We start from the raw sequence: 21,700 nt of genomic DNA on the forward strand, positions 1-21,700 counted from the left end.
TATTGCCCCAATTTTCCATGACTAAAACACAAGTATTCTCACTCTAGAAAGTATGTTTTTATCTGCCATACTCATTGACCACTAAAGTAAATGAAATTTGTGGGGTTTTTTGGCATCAAGAGAATAGAGCAGTGGTAAAAGTAGATCAGACATGAAACACTTCAGTCCAGAACGTGTCTATAGTTACAAAAGAAGCCAAAGCAAGACATGGCTTTTCTGAGAAATAGACAGTGAGAAATTAGAAAAGAATGATAAATTATGAAACTATCCTGTTTGGCTGGACATTTAGTAGATGGATCCAGGATTACCAGCTCAAAACTCAACTAATATTCGTAACTGTGGCTTAAATCTTCATGAAACTCTTTCATTATATTCAATAATCTAAAATGATTTTCAGTAGTCAACTACAGTCTAGTAAATCCAGTTTCCTATATTCAAGTGTTCTTTTTGCTCCTTTTCCATGAGACCTCTTCGGTCTGATCTCTTTGATTCCCAGCAAGGCCCCTTCCATACTTGTCAACCTTCACATGGCATGTGCATGCTCTTATGTCTGTGCCCTTCATGATTGCGTCCCCCAAACAGGAAGTCAGTCTGTTCCTTTATTTCCTCCATGTCAACTTATGGCCACTCCTTTAATCTGGCATAAAACCCCAAACTTCCACAAGTTCACTTTTTGATTAATATAGTACTTTGTAATTGTTCTAATATATTGTTTTGTAATTGTTCTTTTTTTGGTTTTTTTTTTTTTTTTTTTGCTCAACTTAAAGAAGTCCTAATTACTTCTGTCATCCCAGAAACACATGGCACTATGCTTTAACTCAATACATATTCAGTTGATGTATTTTTAAATTTTTTAAATTTTATTTTTTGTGGGTACATAGTAGGTATGTGTATTTATGAGGTACCTGAGATGTTTTGATACAGGTATCCAGTGCCTGATAATCACATCATGTAAAATGGGGTATCCATTTCTTCAAGCATTTATCTTTTGTGTTTTAAACAATTCAATTATACTCTTTTAGTTACTTTAAAATGTACAATTAAATTATTATTCACTGTAGTTCCCCTGTTGTGCTATCAAATACTAGGTCTTACTCATTTTTTCTATTTTTTGTACCCATTAGCCATCCCGACTTCCCTTCCCACTTCCCATTACCCTTCCCAGCCTCTGGTAACCATCCTACTCTCTGTCTCCATGAGTTCAATTGTTTTGATTTTTAGATTCCACAAATAAGTGAGAACATGCAATGTTTGTCTTTCTGTGCCTGGCTTATTTCACTTAACATAATGACCTCCAGTTCCATCCATGTTGTTGCAAATGACAGGAACTCGTTCTTTTGTTTTTTGTTTTGTTTTGAGACAGAGTCTCGCTCTGTCATCAGTGTGGAGCACAGTGGCATGATCTTGGCTCACTGCAACCTCTGCCTCCTGGGTTCAGGCAATTCTCCTGCCTCAGCCTCCTGAGTAGCTGGGATTACAGGCACCTGTCACCACACCCGGCTAATTTTTTTATTTTTTAGTAGAGACAGCGTTTCACCATGTTGGCCAAGCTGGTCTCAAACTCCTGACCTCAAGTGATCCGCCCGCCTCGGCCTCCCAAAGTGCTGGGGTTACAGGCGTGAGCCACCATGCCCGGCCAGGAACTCATTCTTTTTATTGCTGAATAGTACTCCATTGTGTATAAGTGCCACATTTTCTTTATCCATTCATCTATTGATGGGCACTTAGGTTGCTTCCAAATCATAGCTGTAGTGAACAGCCAAGAGCCTGTATTTGCTGCAACAAATACAGGAGTGCAGATATGTCTTTGATATACTGATTTCCTTTCTTTTGGGTATATGCCCTGCAATGGGATTGCTGGATCATATGGTAGCTCTACTTTTAGTTTTCTGAGGAACCTCCAGACAGTTCTCCACAATGGTTGTACTGATTTATCAGGGCTCCCCTTTTCTCCACATCCTTGCCAGAATTTGTTATTGCCTGTCTTTTGGATAAAGACCATTTTAACTGGGGTGAGATGATCTTTCATTGTCATTTTGATTTGCATTTCTCTGATGATGAGCAATGTTGAGCACTTTTTCATATGCCTGTTTGCCATTTCTGTGTCTTGAGAAATGTCTATTCAAATCTTTGCCCACTTTTATTTCAGTTTATTAGATTTTTTTCCTATTGAGTTCTTATATATTCTAGTTATTAATCCATTGTCAGGTACTTTGCACATTATTTTCTCCCATTCTGTGGGTCATCTCTTCACGTTGTTGTTTCCTTTGCTGTGCAGAACTGCTCCCTTTATTCTCACTGAGGCTGGAAACCTAAACAACATCTTGATGCCTTACTCTCTCACACCTCCTACATCTGACAAGTCATCAGATTAGCGTATTTTAACCTTCCAAATATTTTCCAGATCTATGTCTTCTTAAGTCTGTCATCTCGGCTCTTGTTCAGGCCTTGTGACGCTCGCCTGGACCACCAGTCTCTGGCTTGACTTCCTGCTTCAAGTCTGCCTTCCACATATCCCAGTGTGACTGAAATGAAACCCAAATCCAACCACATCAACGTCTCTGCAAAGTAGCTGCCAAGGCCACAGGATTGAGTTCAAGCTCCTCAACATCCCACAAAGCCCTCTGTGGTTTCACTCTGGTCCAAATCTAGGGTTTTAATTCACACTATTTTCAGCCTCATATTTTCTGTTGCAATAACATCAAGCTACTTGATTTTCTCCAAACAACGCTTTGCTCATATTGTCTCCTCTGCCAGGAGACAGGTTGAGGTTGATACCACCTCAGCAGGTGGATGATTTCCCTTCAACCTGGAGGAAGAGAAGTCCACAAAAGAAGGAGCATGAAGTAGCACAGTGTGCAGAGCAGGATGGGTGGATGTTTGTGACAATGGGTAACATAATTTATGCAAACCACATTTTCTGCCATAGGCCATTAGCTTGTATTCTGCTTCCATATTTTGGCTTGTGGTATACCACAATCTGTATTGTTTGTTACATACACAACTTTTAGAAATTTTAATTTTCAAAAGAAAGTTGATAGAAATATATCATTCCAAAATATATGGGATACTCTTCTGATAAAATGATTATCTATAACACATATTTTTGGTTGATTCCCTAACATCCATTCTCTCCCAAACAGTCTAAAACAATAATTCTCAGAGTGTGGTCCCCCGACCAGCTGCATTACCCTCATTCAAGAACTTGTTAAATATGCAAATTCTTGAGCCCCATCTCAGATCTACTGACTCAGAAATTCTGGAGGTGGGGTTTAGCAACCTGTGCTTTAATAAGATCCTCCAGGGATCTGATGCATGTACAAGTTTGAGAACCACTAGTCTAAGACAGTCTTGATAATTCTACTCTTTACCACAGACTTAAGAATATATAGGGGTAATGCAGTTCTGGCCAGTAAGAGGTGAGAAGTTGGTTTGTGGGCAGTAGGGAACCTCTGGGAAAAGTGTCCTTGTCCTAAGAAGGATACTCAGTGAAAGATCATGCCTGTGTTTATGTGACATCTTGAAATTGCTTTGCCCTCTTGGGACCATAAAAGATGCCAGGTGAGGGCAAAGGGAGCAGCTGAGAGGGGCCAAGCAGAGAGATCAAAGAACCTGGGCCCCTTAGGACCTCACAGAGCCATTGATTAGCTGACTTTGGAAGCTGTGCTACCTCTGGAGTATGAATTAATGTTTCCTGATTATTGAATTCCATTTGAATCAGCTCTCTAATGATCGTCAACAAAATAAAAATTGATGCATATACATACTCTTTTTATATACATGCATTTATTCATGCCTAAAAACTCTTCCTTTGTTTTTAAAGGTGACACTGGATGGTGATTTATTATTACTTACCATGTTAGTGAGGTTCTTTGAAACCAAGTGAAACCCAGATGTCCCATTCCCTTCTAGAATATAGCAGCCATACTTCACTTTAATGGTCAAATACTGATGCTTCAAGCCTTTTTGCTATTTTTCCTGGAGGTGCAAGACTTTTCAGGAGTCCCTGCCCAGGCATTCTCAGGAATCTCACAGGAATGCTGTGCTCCGCAGTTCTACTGTGGCTGTCACTTGTGGCACTTTTCTGCAGGTCATCCCTTGTCATCCTGTAATGGGAGAGAATTATAACACAGACATGTGACTCCTCAAAGAATTTATTGGTCAAGTACTCCCAGAGTCCACTTGAGGATGCTTCTCTCCTCCATACTCAGCTTGGTCCCATGTCACAAGAAACAGCTTCCCTCTGCCATGTGGGAGTGCTATTGGCTGTGGCTTGCCTCTTCCTGAGGTCCTCAGAGAGGATTAATGTCTTACTAGTCTAAAGGGAAGCAATTTGAGAGATACAACCTACCCACTAGGATGATTAACATTCACTTCATAATGCAGAGCCCTTTAGCTCCTCCTTGTCTCTGACTTCTGCCTCCTTTCCAGAATATGTTATCGGCCTTCCCTTTGTGTAATTAAAAACCTATTAAAGTTTTTCTCCCAAGAGTAAAGGAGCAATTTCTCTTCATAAGTGATTTCAGACTTCACTTTGAAGGTAGTTACCCTGCTTTTTGCCATCAGGGTTTTCAAAAGCATGGAGTTGAGTTTTTGCCGATATCGCATGATACACAAGGATCGAGTGCTCTTTGAGAATTGGTGGTTAGTGTGGGGATAGGGAGTATAGGAGAAACTTAGAAATCAAGCAGCAATTGGAGCCACCATGCCTGGCTTTTCAGGAAGAACAACAACCCAACTATACCTCAAGGACTTAGAACTAGAGGGTCCCTCAGGGCTTTAAAACTGACCTACCTCATCTCTCCTCAGCAGGCAAAACTCATGGGTTTCTAGTTGAGTGTGCAGCCACCCTCTGAGTCTCTATCTTATTTAGTTCCCCACTATGAATTTTCTGTTTCTTTCCATAGTCCCAGTTCAAATTTCTAAGACAGAGGATTTGATTGGTCTAGCTTGTCATTGGTTTTTGTGTTTGAGCAAAGCTCTTTATACCAGATGACCTCACAGGTCATTGACCCAGATGGAATGACTCCCTTGGGTCGGGTGACAACCTTTAGTCTAATCAGCTGTGTTGATGGAATGGAGGTAGGGTTGCGGGACAGGGTCACAGGGTCGCTACAAAGCCACTCCTCTTCAGAGACTAGGTTAGGGCTGCTCCTTCAGCAGAGGCTGCGTTGGGCAGGGGGAAGAGGCAGGCAGCCTCCCTTAGAGGGAGCCTGTGGGCCTAGCCAGGGCAGTTATTGCAGTGTGACCAAGAGGTATAATGCAGTCCTTTCCAATGAAACGTAAGGGGAAGCTGACTTTTAATTAAATGATTGACATCCACAGTTTGACTTCAACAAGTTGTCCTTTCCGGGACTCAGTTTTTTCATCTGTAAAATCAGACAGTTCATCTTAGTGATTTCTAGGGACCTTTCGTTCAGGGAAGACCTGGGATTGTATCGTATTTGGAGCCCTCTTTAAGAAAAAAAAAATACAAAATTTGGTGCAAAGTCTAGAAAGGGGCCCTGAGACTCAAGCGGCCTTAGTTTCATATAATTCCACTTCTGCTTCCATCCTTAAACCCTGCAGCTTCTTTCTGGTCATTGCTTTGGATTCTGCCTACGTCTTGTGATTATAGCCTGAGGCTTTTTGATGAGCTACGTGCATGCTGGTCTGTAGTTTCACTTCCAAAGAACAGGGTTTCCCTAGCTGTTTGTCCCTTAAATAGACTCTAGACAATTTGTTGGTTTGAGAGAGCCAAAAATTTGGTCCACAAACATGTTACAAATTTGAAATATAGTATTATTATTATATTGAAATTACCATGATTTGTACAGAAATCCTTTTGCCTTCTAACTCCACACTCTTCAAAGTGCACCCAGTCCTCAAAAGATGTTACTGGTCAGTGGTCAGTAGTCTTTATGTCTTGGCAAACATTCACCTATCAGAGGGCAGTTTCTCATGGCTAATGTATCTTCAGACTGTTGATGTGTTGCTGCTTATATTTCTTGAATTTTCATTTTCATTGTTACCATTGTTTGTATTATATCTGCCTGTTCACACACATGGATCAATAGTTTCAAAGAAATTCATGGTAGTGTAAAATTTGAGATGAAAATATTGATGTATTAGAATAACTAACTTTATAAATGTAAACAGTAAACAGTGCTCCATTCAGAATAAGTTCTAAAAAGAAATATGGTGCTGTTGAAAAGCTAGATTCAACTGATTCATTAATGTATTGTCTAAGAGGAGACTCTCTCCAGTAAGGGTGAGAACTTCTGATGTTTTCTTTCATGACGTTTCCACAAAATGTTCAACAACATATTTAGTAAACTAAGTATAAATATGTTACCAAACCAAGGCTTGCTGTCATTTCTGATGACTTACAACTGTAAAGCAGAATCATAAAATGTAGAAACCAAATGGATGTGGAACTTTCTTACAACTCAAATGTTCATCTCATTGAAAATTTCAAACAATAGCATTCTGACCACTGATATGAAAGTACAATCATTATTGTTACTATGTATTGTCTTTTCCTATACTATTTTTTAATCTTCTTGCTCTGCTTTTTGAGAAGTCTGTTAAGGTTTATCATCTCCATCTATTTTTTAGAGATTTTTGCTTATTTTTTAATGTTCCTTTTTTATAACATCCTGTTCTTGCTTTATGAGTAAGGTATTCCCTCATCTCTCTGAGGATGTGAATTGTTTTCCTTCTACCTGAAATACCTCTACTGGCCTCCCAGTTGCATCTTTCAGCTCTCTCTGTTGTCTGTAGACTAATTAGAAAGTTTGGCCTCAAAGGGCTAAAAGTCTTTGATTATGGGCTCATATTAAAGAAGGAGACCCTGAAAAGCTGCTTAGAGGCTCTGTGTATATGGGTGGAATTTGTCAACTGTGGTTCATTAAAGAGTGATCTGGTTGTCAGTATCTTTAGTGTATTCTAAAGGGTATTTATATATTAGGCATATATTTTCTTGCACTTGGCAGATTCTGTAGGGGAGACTGTTTCACTTTTTGCTTGAAGAGAATATATATTGTTGCCAAAATTGTGGGAGCCACAGTAGGGGAAGGAGCCAGAATATCAACATTTAATATGTAAACTCCCTCTCATCTCCCTGGGTTCATAACAGTGTCCATGCCTTCAGCTGTCCCTGGGTTTTCCAGAGCATATCCCTGTGTTTTATATTCTCCAGAAAAGCAGCCTTTCCTGCTTGGGGTGAAGGGAGGGATCCGGGCATTTAACAAATTAAACAGACATTCAGCCAAGCTTACTCTTATTAACCCCACTATCACTTCCACTTCCAAAGGTATCCAAACCACCAGTTCGTAAAACTTTGAGAGTTCTGAATTAACCAGGTAGTTTCTAGATTTTTTTCCATTGCCAGGTTTGGATTTAGCTTTCTTGGGTCTGTTCATTTAGTTATAACTCATCTATCTACTTTCCAGCTTCCAACGTTTAGTAGTGATATCTCTTTTCCCATCTTCTTTGTTCTCGTTTGTGCCCCCTTAGAGTTTTTGGTGGGCTTTCAGGGTTGAATAGAGCTAAATGGATGGCTTCCACCCTTCATCTTTAATAGAAAGCCTCTATTATTATTATTATTATTATTATTATTATTATTATTATTATTTCTTCTTTTTTTTTTTTTTCTGAGACGAAGTCTCACTCAGTTGCCTAAGCTGGAGTGCAGTGGTGTGATCACAGCTCACTGCAACCTCCACCTCCTGGGTTCAAGCAAGTCTCCTGCCCCAGTCTCCCGAGTAGCTGGGACTACAGGCATGCACCGCCATGCCTGGCTAATTTTTGTATTTTTAGTAGAGATGGGGTTTCACTATGTTGGCCAGGCTTGTCTTGAAGTCCTGACCTTGTGATCCGCCTGCCTCGGCCTCCCAAAGTGCTGGGATTACAGGCGTGAGCCACCACACCCAGCCTCTTCTTTTTTTTTAATGTGGTTGGCAAATGGTAGACATTTTTTAAGGGTCTGAAGCATAATTTTTATTATCTTTTCTCATCTTTACCATCTGTCTTTTTTTTTTTCAGCATCTATATTAAGGATACACATCTGTCTTTTTTACCCCTTCCCAAAGGTACATACATTTTTAAAATGCTCATGTGTAGAAAAATGTTATATATTAATATATCTATTAGTCTGCTAATAAAGATATACCCGAGGCTGGGTAATTTGTAAAGGGAAGAAGTTTAATTGACTCACAGTTCCACATGGCTGGGGAGGCCTCACAATCGTGGCGGAAGGTGAATGAGGAGCAAAGTCACGTGTCACATGGCAGGAGGAAAGAAAGCTTGTCCAGGGGATCTCCCATTTGTAAAACCATCAGATCTCGTGAGACATATTCACTACCACAAGAACGATATGGGGGAACTGCCATGATTCATTTCTCTCCACCTGGCCCCTGTGATAATTGAATTGCTGCAATTCAAGGTAAGATTTGTGTGGGAATGCAGCCAAACCACATCAATATATTATATATTATATGTAAAGTTAATAGACTATTTTAAGAGCAATTTTTAGCTTCACAGCAAAATTGAGAGAAAGATACAGAGTTTCTGTATACTCACTCCCCACTTCCCTACCACCCGACAACACATATACCCAGTGCATACACACAGCCTCCCTCACCATCAGCATCCCCCATCAGTGCAGTACATTTTTTACAATTAATGAGCCAAGGTTGACACATTATTATCAACCAAAGTCTAGAGTTTACATTAGGGTTCACTCTTTGTGTTGTAGATTCTGTTTTGACAAATGTATAGTGACATGTACCCACCATTCTAGTAGCATATGGGTAGTTTCATTGCCCCAGCAATCATCTGTGCTTCACCTATTCATCCTTCTATCTCCCTGAGCCCCTGGCAACCACTGTTCTTTTTACTGCCTTCATAGTTTTGCCTTTTTCAGAATGTCGTATAATTGGAATCATATAGCACGTAGCCTTTTCAGATTGGTGTCTTTCACTTAGTAATATGTACTTAAATTTCTCCATATCTTTTCATGGCTTGATAGCTCGTTTCCTTTTAGTACTAAATAATATTTCATTGTCTGGATGTATCACATTTTTTTCATCCATTCATCTACTGAAGGGCATCTTGGTTGCTTCCAATTTTTGGCAACTATGAATAAAGATGCTGTAAACATTCATGTATAGGTTTTTATGTGGAATTTTTTGTTGTTATTGTTTTTGGTTTTGTTGTTGTTATTGTTGTGAGATGGAGCCTCACTCTGTTGCTCAGGCTGGAGTGCAGTGGCACGATCTCAGCTCACCACAACCTCCGCCTCCTGGGTTCAAGCGATTCTCCTGCCTCAGCCTCCCAAGTAGCTGGGACTATAGGCACATACCACCATGCCTGGCTAATTTGTGTATTTTTAGTAGAGATGGGGTTTCACTACGTTGGCTAGGCTGGTCTCGAACTCCTGACCTCGTGATCCTCCCGCCTTGGCCTCCCAAAGTGCTGGGATTACAAGCATGAGCCATTGTGCCCAGCCGGATGTTTTTAACTCCAGGTGGACACCAAGGAGCACTGTTGCTAGATCATATGGTAAGAACTTTAGTTTTATAAGAAACTGTCAAACTGTCTTTCAAAGTGGCGATACCATTTTGTTTTTGTTTTTGTTTTGAGATAGAGTTTCACTCTTGTTGCCCAGACTGGAATGCAATGGTATGATCTTGGCTCGCTACAACCTCTGCCTCCCGGGTTCAAGGATTCTCCTGCCTCAGCCTCCCAAAGTAGCTAGGATTACCAGCATGCGCCACCACACCCGGCTAACTTTTTCTATTTTTAGTACAGACAGGGTTTCACCATGATGGCCAGGCTGGTTTAGAACTCCTGACCTCAAGAGATCCAGGGATCTGCCCACCTCATCCTCTCAAAGTGCTGGGATTGCAGGCGTGAGCCACTGCACCCAGCCCCATTTTGTATTCTCACATCCTCACCAGCATTTGATAGTATTTTAGATTTTAGCCATTCTAGTATCTATGTATTATCTCGTTGTTTTAATGTGCAGTTCCCTAATGACATATGATATTGGGCATCTTTTCATATGCTTATTAGCCATCTGTATGTCATCTTTGGTGAAGTATCTATTCATATATTTTGCCACTTTTTAAATCAGGTTATTTTCTTATTGTTGAGTTTTAAAGTTTCTTTGTATATTTTGAATAGCATGTCCTTTATCATACATGTCTTTTGTAAATATTTTCTTCCACACATATAATTTTTAATGCTTTATTATTTCAACTCAACATAAAAAAAATTTTTTTGAAGCACCTATTAAGTGCTTAGCATTGCATGGACATTGGAGATTTAACACAGAAAAAGACCCAATACCTACATTTAAAGGGCTTCCATTTATCATAAGCATTTCCCTGTGTGTCAAAAAATTCTTTATTAAAAAAAAGTGATGACAATAGCCCAATATTTTATTATATAAAACGCCCTAACATTAGACTTTTAGATTGCTTACATTTGTGAGCAAATAAATGCTGTCTGAAACTTTTTGTACATAAACCTTTGCCCATATTTTAGAAAATTCCCCTGAATTTGTAGGAATCTGCTTCAAGAAAATAACTTGGTCAAGAAGAAGTAACATTTTTATAGCTTTTGATGGCTCAAGGGACTTTTAAGTCAGACTCTTGCCAGTTTGGTAAAATTAATTAAGCTAAAATGGTAAGAATTTTAAAAGGAGAGATAGCCTTTTCTCACAAATAAGTAAGTTATATTTAATAAACTGTTGACTTCTTAAAAAGAAAATTGGAAGTAAGATGTTAACGTTTTTTATTTTATAAACAAACATGAACTTTTATAAAAAGTAATTTATTTTTGGCTGATTCTGTAAGTCATTTTCACTGATATTAACATTTATTACATTTGGTCTCCCCAACCCCACCGCCCCAGAGATTCTGATTCAGGGATCTAGGGCATAATGTAGTGGGGAGGAGAGTTTACACACATATGTGTATGTGTGTTTGTGTATAACAGACAGGATTCCAGAGCAAGCCAGCTTTGGAGGAACACTGCTTCTGTTCCAGGCATGAAATATCATCAAACCTGTTACCAGTTTAAGGGGCAAAGATTTTAAAAGATCATTTTATCTATGAAGATAACTATATAATTTTAATTGGCCATATACGGACAAAGACTGAAAGTGAACTTGGAAAATGAAAAGAGTGCTGTTAGGATAGAGGCAGTTGAGGTAATTTGTTTGCAGCCACCACAGGCAAACACAGAAACTCCACCTATCACAGGGTCCTTTCCTGTGACCTTCTTAGAATATCTCTGTTCCACATAAAATCATCTCCTCTTTTCTTTATATTGGTTTTGGTCTCTCTCTGTTAGCTTTTCTGCTTAGATATGTTATTACTCAAAGGTTTGTTATGGAAGCAGGCAAAGTATAATGTAATAAATGAATAAATAAGCAAATGGAACAAAAGACAGTTTTTTTCTTGTCATATCTGGCCAAACTCTAACTTTGGTATGATATCACACAATGGCAGAATCTACAGAGGGAAGAATTTGAAGGATAGAATGCTTTTGCCACCACCATTTTCTTACTGATTTTGACAAGACTGACTTAGAAAATGAATATATTGACCTCTTTGATTTAATGTCATTCCTGGTCCCTTGGAATTTTCAACTCTAGTTAGTAGATCTCTCTTTTTGCAGAAGCATAGGTGAGCAATTCTGAAACTATTCTTCGTGCATTCCAGGATTGAGCAGATAAGTTGTGGACAGTAGGAGCCAGGTTTTGCACTTTAGGAGAACAGAGCTACAGTTGCGGTAAAAGGATGAGATAGAACTCTGCAGTATTGGATTCAAATTGGAGATATGGATGTAAACTCTTGGTTTCTAATACATACACACATACATGCATGCATACATACATGTGTGTATGTGTTTAGATATATGTAAATTAATGTAGATGTGCATGGATTATAATATGTATATGTGTATGTGTATTGTGTCTGAGAGTACTTGTGGATATGCACACATTTGTTTACATATACATATAAACATTTCCCAGCTCAGTCCTCTGAGATGACCTTGAAGCAGTTTCACTCTAGTAGCATTGAGCATATCTAGAAACTAGATCTTTGTTTCTACATACCCTCCACTAAAAGGAACCAGGGCTTTTTGGAGAAATGGTTAAATTCAAATCTGAGGCAGGTAAAGTAGAAAAGAGCCTGGAACATCATGTTATGCCAAAAATGAAGAAAGTACCTACAGAATAAGGGGGACTTGTCAAAATGACATAGGAGCCAGCCCAAAGAGGCTCCCATTGGCCAAATATGGGATCATTTAAGCATTAAAATAAATTACTAATTTAAATAAATAATTTTAGTAAATTTAATACTATTGGATAAAGTAAGAATCCATGAGCTACTCTGATATAAACAAACAAATAAAGGAGAACAAATAAAGTAGAAAGCCAACCAATAAATGTAGAATGTTGAAAATCAAAAATCATATTTTGCAAGCCATCATAAAAATAATTGATTCAGTCAAGAATCATCTATGAATATGAAAACTAATGGATGGAAGTTTAATGAGATATAGGATCTTTACATTGTCTTTACATTGTTTCAAACTATATTGTATTATTTACAATGGGTGAAATAGTAACTCAAATGGAGAAACCTGGCAAACACCATCTTAACCAAAAGACTAAAGTTAACATTGCTAGTGGTGGGACTAACCAACAGCATGTGCCACATGATATCATGCACTGAGGAAAAGCCAGAATGACTTTTGTTATACTGTTAGAGGTGTATAACTTTAAGTGTGAGGACACATCAGACAACCCAAAATGTGGAACACTCTCTAAAATACCTGCCCTGAAGAAAGACAGACCCAGGAACTTCCCAGATTAAAGGAGACTGAAAAAACATGACAACTGAATGCAGTGTATGATTTTAGATTTTCTTTTGTCATAGAAGATATTATTGGGACAATTGATAAAATCACAATAAGGTCTGTAATATTAAATAACATTATTTCAATATTAATTTCCTGATTTCAATAATTATACTGTGGTTATGTAAGAGAGTTCCTTATTTTTAGGAAATATATATTGAATTATTTAAAAATAAAGGAACTTTCTGTCTGCAATTTACTCTTAAACAGTTTAGAAAAAAATCTATGTGTGTTTGTATTTAGAAAATGAAACAAATGTAATAATGTTTGGGTGAATTAACATTTTGGGAATCTGGGTGAAGGGTATCCAGGCATACAAAGAATTCTTGCAACTTTTCTAGAAGTCTGGAATTATGTTTAGTGTCTTTGTGATTTGAATTTTAATACATTTCTTTATAATGTTCAAATTAAGAAATTAAACATCCAGTATATGAAAGAATAGAAGGAATGGCACTGAAAAAAGTGACATTAGTAGAGGTTTATATTGTATTATAATATTATACAATATTATAATAATATGTAATATTACTATAAGCAATATGTATTATATAACACATATATACAGATGTTTATTGACTTACAAAGGAGTTATGCCCCAGTAAACCCATCAAGTTGAAAATATCCTAATCGGAAATGCATTTAATACACCAAACCTACCAAACAGCATAGCTTACCACAGGCTACCTTAAATGTTTTCAGAATGCCTACATTAGCCTACAGTGGGGCAAAATCATCTAACACAAAACCTATACTATACTACAGTGCTTAATATCTCACAGTAATTTATTGAATACTGTACTGACAATGAAAAACAGAGTGGTTGTTTGCGTACTTGAAGTACAGTTTCTGCTGAATACATGTTGCTTTTGCATCTTGGCAAAGTCAAAAACTTTAAGTCAAACAATCATAAATCAAACCATGGCAAATCCTGGACTGTCTGTACAATATTACAATATTGTATTTATGTTGTAGCTATTGTGATATAATTACAATTATGTGCCAGCATTATTCTTTGCAAATTCAGTGAGACCTGGTCAATGTCTTTCAGATAAATTACCTAAGACTAGATGATAGCACGGACATTATACATCAAAATAGTGATTTCAGTTACTCTCGTATAAAGTGCAGGGCAGGAACGATGGACAGCTATCATCTTAAAAGCTTATTGGAGTCAGACGATGGTTCCTCACATCTGCTGACCTATAACTATGGAATAAACAACTCTGATGACCATTTGTTCATCATCATACTGGAGTCATGTTCCTGAGGAATTCCAGGGCAGTAAAAATTTAGAAGCTAAATGTTTAACTTTCCAGAATGTTTAATTTTTCTGTACTAAGTCAAAGGAAGGCTCATGGAAGCAAACTTCCTTGTTCACTAAACACTCAGCCCGGAAAAATTGAGAGATCACACATGTAACTGTGAACTTTGCACTGTTAGATTTGTAAACTTCACAAACCAAAAATAGTTTCTGTTGTTGATCCAAAAACCTCCATTCTAATGACAAACTTATGGTGGCTAAAAACCTTTTAAATGTTAGATTGAGTTCCTGCTTTTTCCCTCTGCATGGGATTGAGCCAGGTTAAGTTGATTTGAACCTGAGAAAAGAAACACATTGCCTCTGTAGGGTTTTCTAAGCCATCTGAAGAAAGGTACTAAACCATTTCTGTGAGGTTTTAGAATCCTCCAGGGGGCACCAGAACATTCCAATGCAGTTGAACACATTTCATTAAGTCCAGAAGGGCTAACTGTATTACCTTATTATAATTGATGCCTCTACTGTAACGTTTTCAGTTCCATTAACATTATCTTTTTGTACATTTACTTTTACAACATTTGTGAGTTTATGGAATGTTTCTGTCTGTCTGAGGAGGCAGAGGAAGGAAAGAGATCATCTCTTGGATGAGTCCTTAGAAACTAGAGCCATGTCTCCTCTGGGTAAATATGAAAGGTTTCAGCCCACTCGGAGAGTAAGGACTTTCCAAATGTTCCTAATCTGACTGGGGAAAAAAAACTGGAAGAAACTGAGAATTCAATTTACTTTCTTAGCCTTAAGGCTGTGTATAAGCTACCCTGTTATTATCATTATTAATCATAAACACAGTGAATGTCAGACAGGCACTTCATGGTAAATTTTTATATGAATTTTGTGCAAAAGTAAAGGGTTGCCAGGCTACTGCATAATATTACTCAGTTCTGGTCCAGGAGTACAAAATTCCACCAGGCCTCCTGAGCCCGTCCCTCCAATTAGTGGCTACTTCATTACGAATAAAGAACCCTCATTACTGTGGGCCTTCAAGTGAAATAGGATCCCCTACCTCTTGAAATCCGCCTTTCTAAGTACAGACAGTTCCCAACTTACAAACAATCCACTTAAGAACCACCAAGGCATTCAGAGGCTGCTGTAGGCTCCTGCAGCTGCTGCCTGGGCCCCCTGCCCAGCCCCCCTGCCCAGCCCCCGCCCCACACTCCTGGTCTGCTCAAGGGAGCGCTGCCCACCCCCCTTGCAGAGCCAGCTGCCCACCTGCCCCTCGGACTGCAGGCTCGGAGCTGGGGGTTCAGTGAGGCCTCAGAGCTACCGCTGGTTTTATAGTTGAGCTCAGCTATGGGGTAAATAGGCTTTTGTGGCCTGGCCTGGGAACCGAACCACCATTTAAAAAAAAGAAGAAGAAAAAACCTGCCTCCATGGGAAAATGTATTCTGCATTCCCAATAGCCAGCCAACAAATGTTAGAATGACTGTGGGGGCTGTCTTCTGTCTTCATGCCTCTAGCAGGGCGAGGAGGCGAAAGAATCCGCCTGTGTGTTCTGGGTTCTGGGTCCAGCTCTAGCACTAAACCCAACGTGGGACCTTAGTAAGCCCTTTAACCTCTGTGTATCACATCATCTGTAAGACAATAGGATTGTACTAAATGAGTTATAAGCCTCCTTCTAGTATAATGACCCCAATTGATCCGAGCTCTACCCTCATTTTATTCATTCAGAGGCATTTTACTCAGGGCACATGCTTTGTGCAGGCTCTGGGCTTGGTGGGAATACAGTCAAATAGTACAGATCCCAGCACTCACAGGGTGCAGTGTTTACTTGGGGAGACAGATCTTTAAGCGAATGCTCATAAGTGCTGTTTGCGATGGGTACTGGGTTCTGTAAAAGCTCAGGAGGGTCTGAATCAGATGAAGCCTTTGCAGAGGGGTTGGCTCGCGGGCTCACTCCCCTGATTTCTATTTTAATTGACTCCTCTCCCAGGGTATCAAATCTGGTTCACTGGGAAGCATAGCTTCTGCATCTACCGTCCTAACAGTTTGGCTTGGTGCCCTGGCCTCATCAAGGAAAGTCTTGCCCTCCTCTTTGCGTCACTGAAAGATAGAATACAGGGATGCTCCCACCAAACCATAGTCTTGATTCCTATGAGTACTGCCCTGAATGCTTGCTTCTTGTCTGCCCTAGGGAGCCATGGCCAAAAAAGGCTCTCTCTTGCTCTCCTTGGGGCCTTGTCTGCCCTGAAGAGAGGCAGGATTGGCAGCAACTCTGGTACTCCCAAGTTTAAAATATTCCTTACCTCCCAAAATATTTCTGAAGGCCCAGCTACCTCTTGCTGTCCTATATTTATAATGCCCTAATTATAATTCTACCAAAAATCCCTGCTAGGCTTCCACCCTTACTCCACACTCACTTTTAAAATAGTAACAATCGAAGTGATTCAAAGAAGTCACCTGTCATTTGGAAGGTGGCATAACAGAGTGGTTCAGGTTGGAATCTTGACACTGTGCCTTGATATCGGACATTATGAAATTATGTCGGTATGAAGGTTCCTGAGCAAGGAAGTGACCATGGAAGAGCAGTTTTGAGGAAAGTTAATTTTGGTAGCTCTGTGTAGGATGCTACAAGAATGGAGAGGAGGGAAAAGATGAGAGATTTTCAGCGTAGAAATGATGAAACTTAGAAACCAAATAAGTGTGTCATTATGCAATATGAACTTATATAACTTTCCCATACTCTCAAAGTATCTTATTTATTTTGGTTCTATGAAAGCAGTTTGATAATTATAACTGGAAAATCTTTTGTTTTCATATAAATAACAAAACACCCCAAGAAAACATTATCTAACAGTTTTTCCAATCCCCATTCCATTATGTTCCCTTAGGATGCCTTTAGCGTAAGAAACAGCCTGGTGCCTTGGTGAGGAACTCAGTCTCTGCAGTGAGCATCTCCTGGGTTCAACCTGTGGCTTCCCCACTTCATAGCAGTATAATCTCAGGCAGGTTTCTTAACTTCTGAATATTTCAGTGTCTTCATCTGAAAAATGGAGATACAGTCAAGTACCATATAATGACCTTGTATGACGGTGGTCCCATAAGATAACAATGGGGCTGACAATTCCTATTGCCTAGTGACATCTCGATGATACTAAATCTGTGCAAATCTGGGCTGATGTGTGTCTTAGTTTTTAACAAAGAAGTTTAAAAAGTGAAAAAAGTTAAAGATAGAAAAAAGCTTATAGAATAAGGATATAAAGAAAAAAATCTTTTGTACAGTTGTACAATGTGTTTGTGCTTTATGACAAGAATTATTACAGAAGAGTCAAAAAATTTAAAAATGTTTAAAGATGTTTATAAAGTAAAAAAGTTACAGTAAGCTAAGGTTAATTTATTATCGAAGAAAGAAAAACATTTGTTATAAATTTAGTGTAGTCTAAGTGTAGTGCTTATGCAGTCTACAGTAGTGTACAGTAATGTCCTGGGCCTTCACATTCACTCACCACTCACTCACCCAGAACAACTTCCAGGCCTGCAAGCTCCATTTGTGGGAAGTGCCCTACACAGATTTATCATTTTTATATTTTATGCCATATTTTTACTGTGCCTTTTCTATGTTTAGATATGTTCAGATACACAAACATCATTGTGTTACAATTGCCTACAGTGTTCAGTACAATAACATGTTATACAGGTTTGCAGCCTAAGAGAAATAGGCCATCTCATGTGTAATATAATGCTTTGTAATACAATATATACTTTGTAAAAAAGTATAGGTATGTAATAGGTGCTATATTATCTAGCTTTATTTAAGTACACTGTATGATGTGTGAACAAGGACGAAATCACCTAACAACATGTTTCTGAGAACATGTCCCCATCATTAAGTGACACATAAGTGTAATCATGTCAAGCTCATAAGATTCTAATGAGGATTAAATCTGTAATATTTGTAAAGTTCTTAGAACTGAGTGTGGTCCATATTAAGCACAACATAAACATTCTTGTTGCCCAATTTTAAGTGCTTGATATATAAAATAAATGCAAAACAAGATAATAGCCTGTGTGCTATACTGAGATATTGAATGGCTTATCTTTTGAGAAATGGAGACAACATTACTGGAATAAGAATACAACTCTAACTAGTTTTCATATTTCCCCATCTCAGCGGCACGTTGAGGCCCTGTCACTTATATGTAATGGAACCCATCAAATTGAATACATTATGCATGAAAGTACACTTGTGATATCTTACCCTGATCTGCCCCTTTTCCTGCCCTCCTTGTTTTTGTTGACCTCAGCTTGAAATCTTAACTTTAGATTCAACTTCACTTTCTTCTTTTCTGACCCATTTATTTGGTTTCAAAATCTCATCATTTCTACCCTGGAAATCTCTGTCATCCATCCCCTGTCTCCATTTGTATAGCAGCCTACACAGAGCTGCCAACCTCATCTTCCTGAAAAACCACTCTACTGTGGCCACTTCCCTGCTCAGGACCTTCAGCAGCTCCCCATTGCTTAACAAGCAAAGCCCTCAGCCTGTCATTCGGAACCACACAAACCCAGCCCACTCTCCTTCCCTAGGTCCAATACTGTATTCCCAACAGCCTATTCTCCACGGTGACCATATGATTGCTGTGCCTGGCATGGTCCACATTTATATTTGTTGTCCGGGCTTCACTATTAATGATGCCCTCTTCACTCACAGAGTGTCCCTGTTTGGACAATAAATTGTATGGCCACCCTGCTGTTATCCCATTAGCCAAACCATGTATCCCAGGATTCCCTGTCTCCTCCCCCTGTTCCTTTCATCTGAATTGCCGTCCGTCGCTTGATCTGTGCCTATCCAAAAGCTTCCCCTTTTTCAAAGGCCCATTCAAATGTTACTTCCTCCACTCTTTCAGAACTCTCCCAGGGTTCTTTATACACCACTCTTTTGCCACCTAACACTTTCTAATGTGTATCATGATTATTTATATGCTGTATAGCTCCTCTTTCAGAATACGACCCTTGAAGAAAGAAACTGTGTCTGATTAACAAAGTGTTTCCTGTAGCATCTAACCCAGGCTGTTACATGCCTGGAAAAATAACAGACATCAGTTCCTGAGTGCTTACTATGCACCAAGCACTGTATGTATAATCAATATACACTTTAGATACCATCTGTATATATTATCTCATTTAATCCTAACAATAGCTTTGAAATACTGTGTCTCTGTTTACTAATTTGGAAATTAAGGCTTGGATCAAATGACCTTGTTCTAGATCACAGAAGCAGTAAGCCTAAATGTAAACATTCAAGCCCAAATTTCTCTGACTTCAAAGAGCATGCTCTTAACCTTTTCGCTCCAGGCAGATGGTTCTTAAACTTAAGTATGCAGCAGAGTCTTCTGGAGGGCTTGGTAAAATGTATTGATGTGCCCCATCCCAGTTTCTGATTCCATAGGCCCAAGTTAGGGCCCAAGAATTAAATTTCTATCAAGCTCCCAGGTGATGCTGATGTTGCTAGTCCAGACAGTACACTGAGCGTAAGTAAGCATAATCATTCGTCGATGAATAAATGGATTGGTGGGTGGGTGGATGGATGGATGGATGGATGTGGATGGCCAGATGCATGGATGGGTGAATGGATGGTTGGATGAATATATTTAAATTTATCACTTGGTTTAAATTTTCATAAGTCTGCTCTAATTTTATACATTAGGTACATTGATGTGTTCACTTATAATTCTTACAAGATCAGGATTAAAATTTACTTTTATTTTTCACAGCCATCTTTACTGTTTCATAATATTGTTTAAGTTTGAATTTGAGCTGACTTTTTCAGTTTTTTTAAACCAAAGACAGAATTTTAAAAATTTATCTCTCATTTCCTTTTTTCTTTTTTTTTTTTTTTTTTCTTTTTTGAGACATAGTCTCACTCTGTTGCCCAGGCTGGAGTGCAGTGGCACAGTCTCAGCTCACTGCAGCCTCCGCCTCCCAGGTTCAAACAATTCTCCCACCTCAGCCTCCCAAGTAGCTAGGACTACAGGCGCACGCCACCAAGCCTAACTAATTTTTGTATTTTAGTAAAGATGGGGTTTCACCATGTTGGCCAGGCTGGTCTCAAACTCCTGACTTCAAGTGATCTGCCCGCCCTGGCCTCCCAAAGTGCTGGGATTACAGGTGCAAGCCACGGCACCCCGCCTTTTCTATCTTAAAAATATTTTGTCCAAAATAATGTTAAAGATGGTTTACACATCTCTCCCATCTCCTTCCAATATCTTTTCTGTACTCTTGCATGTATATTTAACATACAATAGGCTTTTAATCCACAATAGTTCATTAGGTTTTATTTCAAGTATGAATTATTCTCTCAAACCTAAATGTATTCTAAAGGGATTATTTTTAAGTGGCCTAGGAAGAGAGAAAGCTATCTTGTGATTTATGTATTGTGATATATTCCCTGAGGAGCATGGTTAGAGCAAATTTCCTCCCCTCTCCAACCCCCGCACTGTTTCACCTCTTAACAAAATGACCCATGATATGAATTCAGCTGTTATTTCAAAGTAAAGAGAGTAGCCCTTTCACTGTTGAGCATGTTGCATATTATTGATAAAAGATACAGCTGGAGCAAAAGGCAGTGTGCATGCCCTTCCTGTAATCCTCTTGGAGCGTGGAAATGGCACCAGACCATTATGTACATCTATAATGTAAGGCTCTATATTACTCTACAGAGACAAAATGAGAGGGGCATTTTCCATAGGAAATGCAAAGTGCTTCAAAATGCACCTGAGCACTTTTCTGTTTGACTAGGCACCACATTTGCCAATTTAGAAGGCACAGTGATTATGACCTTGCTTTTGGAAGTTAAAAGCCCATTGATTTCTGTATGCAGAAGATGCTAGCAAATTAACTGGCTCTTTTTATTTTATCAGTGAGATAAGCATCTTAATAGAGACTAATAAGTAACTTACTATGTTAGTGATAATATACCATGCAATGAACAATAAATTTATGTAAATGCTAGTCTGTATTTTTTATTCTTAGGGTGTTTTTCAAATACTACGTTGTTTTGTTTGTGCCCAAGTCTCATCTTTCCAACAATTTGGAATTTCCTTAAGAGTAGAGATCATGCCTTATCTGTAGCTTTTAAATGTTTTTATCTCATTTACCCTCACAACCACCATTACAGAGAGGCATAATTGACCTCCATAGTGCTAAACACAGGGCCTTGCATGCAACTCCTAATAATAATAGCATTAAGCATTACGGTTTTAAAGAAAGCTTCTCATATACATTTTCTCTCTTATTTATCTCATGCTTATTTTCCAGATCTAATGGCAGAAATTCAGAAAGGTTCAATAACTTGCTCAGGGTTACAAAGGCAGGAAGCTTCTGATCCAGGCATAGCCCAAGCCTTCTAGCCCCAGATTGGATACCCTTTCCACTCCACCACACTACCAGGGGTTTTAATAATTGTTTGTTGACTGAATGCATATAATTGTCCCCAAAGTATTCCCCTCTGCAAAAACCTTCTATATCTCCCTC

General features: G+C 38.8%; 1 protein-coding gene across 40 annotated transcripts in view; it reads left to right on the plus strand.

The window, feature by feature from the left end:
* The window catches only part of ICA1 (islet cell autoantigen 1), a 157,594-nt gene that overhangs the window by 61,139 nt on the left and 74,755 nt on the right, over positions 1–21,700 (plus strand). For 8 of the 40 annotated variants that reach the window (XR_008526799.2, XR_008526795.2, XR_008526801.2 and 5 more), the window contains one exon: positions 17,059–17,176. Coding sequence is in view for 1 of the 9 variants with exons in the window: in XM_054558816.1 (XP_054414791.1) it covers positions 17,059–17,097 (39 nt within the window). In the remaining 8 variants the exon portion in view is untranslated. 40 annotated transcript variants of the gene reach the window in all.

The sequence above is a fragment of the Pongo abelii genome, chromosome 6 (assembly GCF_028885655.2).
Source record: "Pongo abelii isolate AG06213 chromosome 6, NHGRI_mPonAbe1-v2.0_pri, whole genome shotgun sequence".
NCBI lineage: Eukaryota > Metazoa > Chordata > Mammalia > Primates > Hominidae > Pongo > Pongo abelii.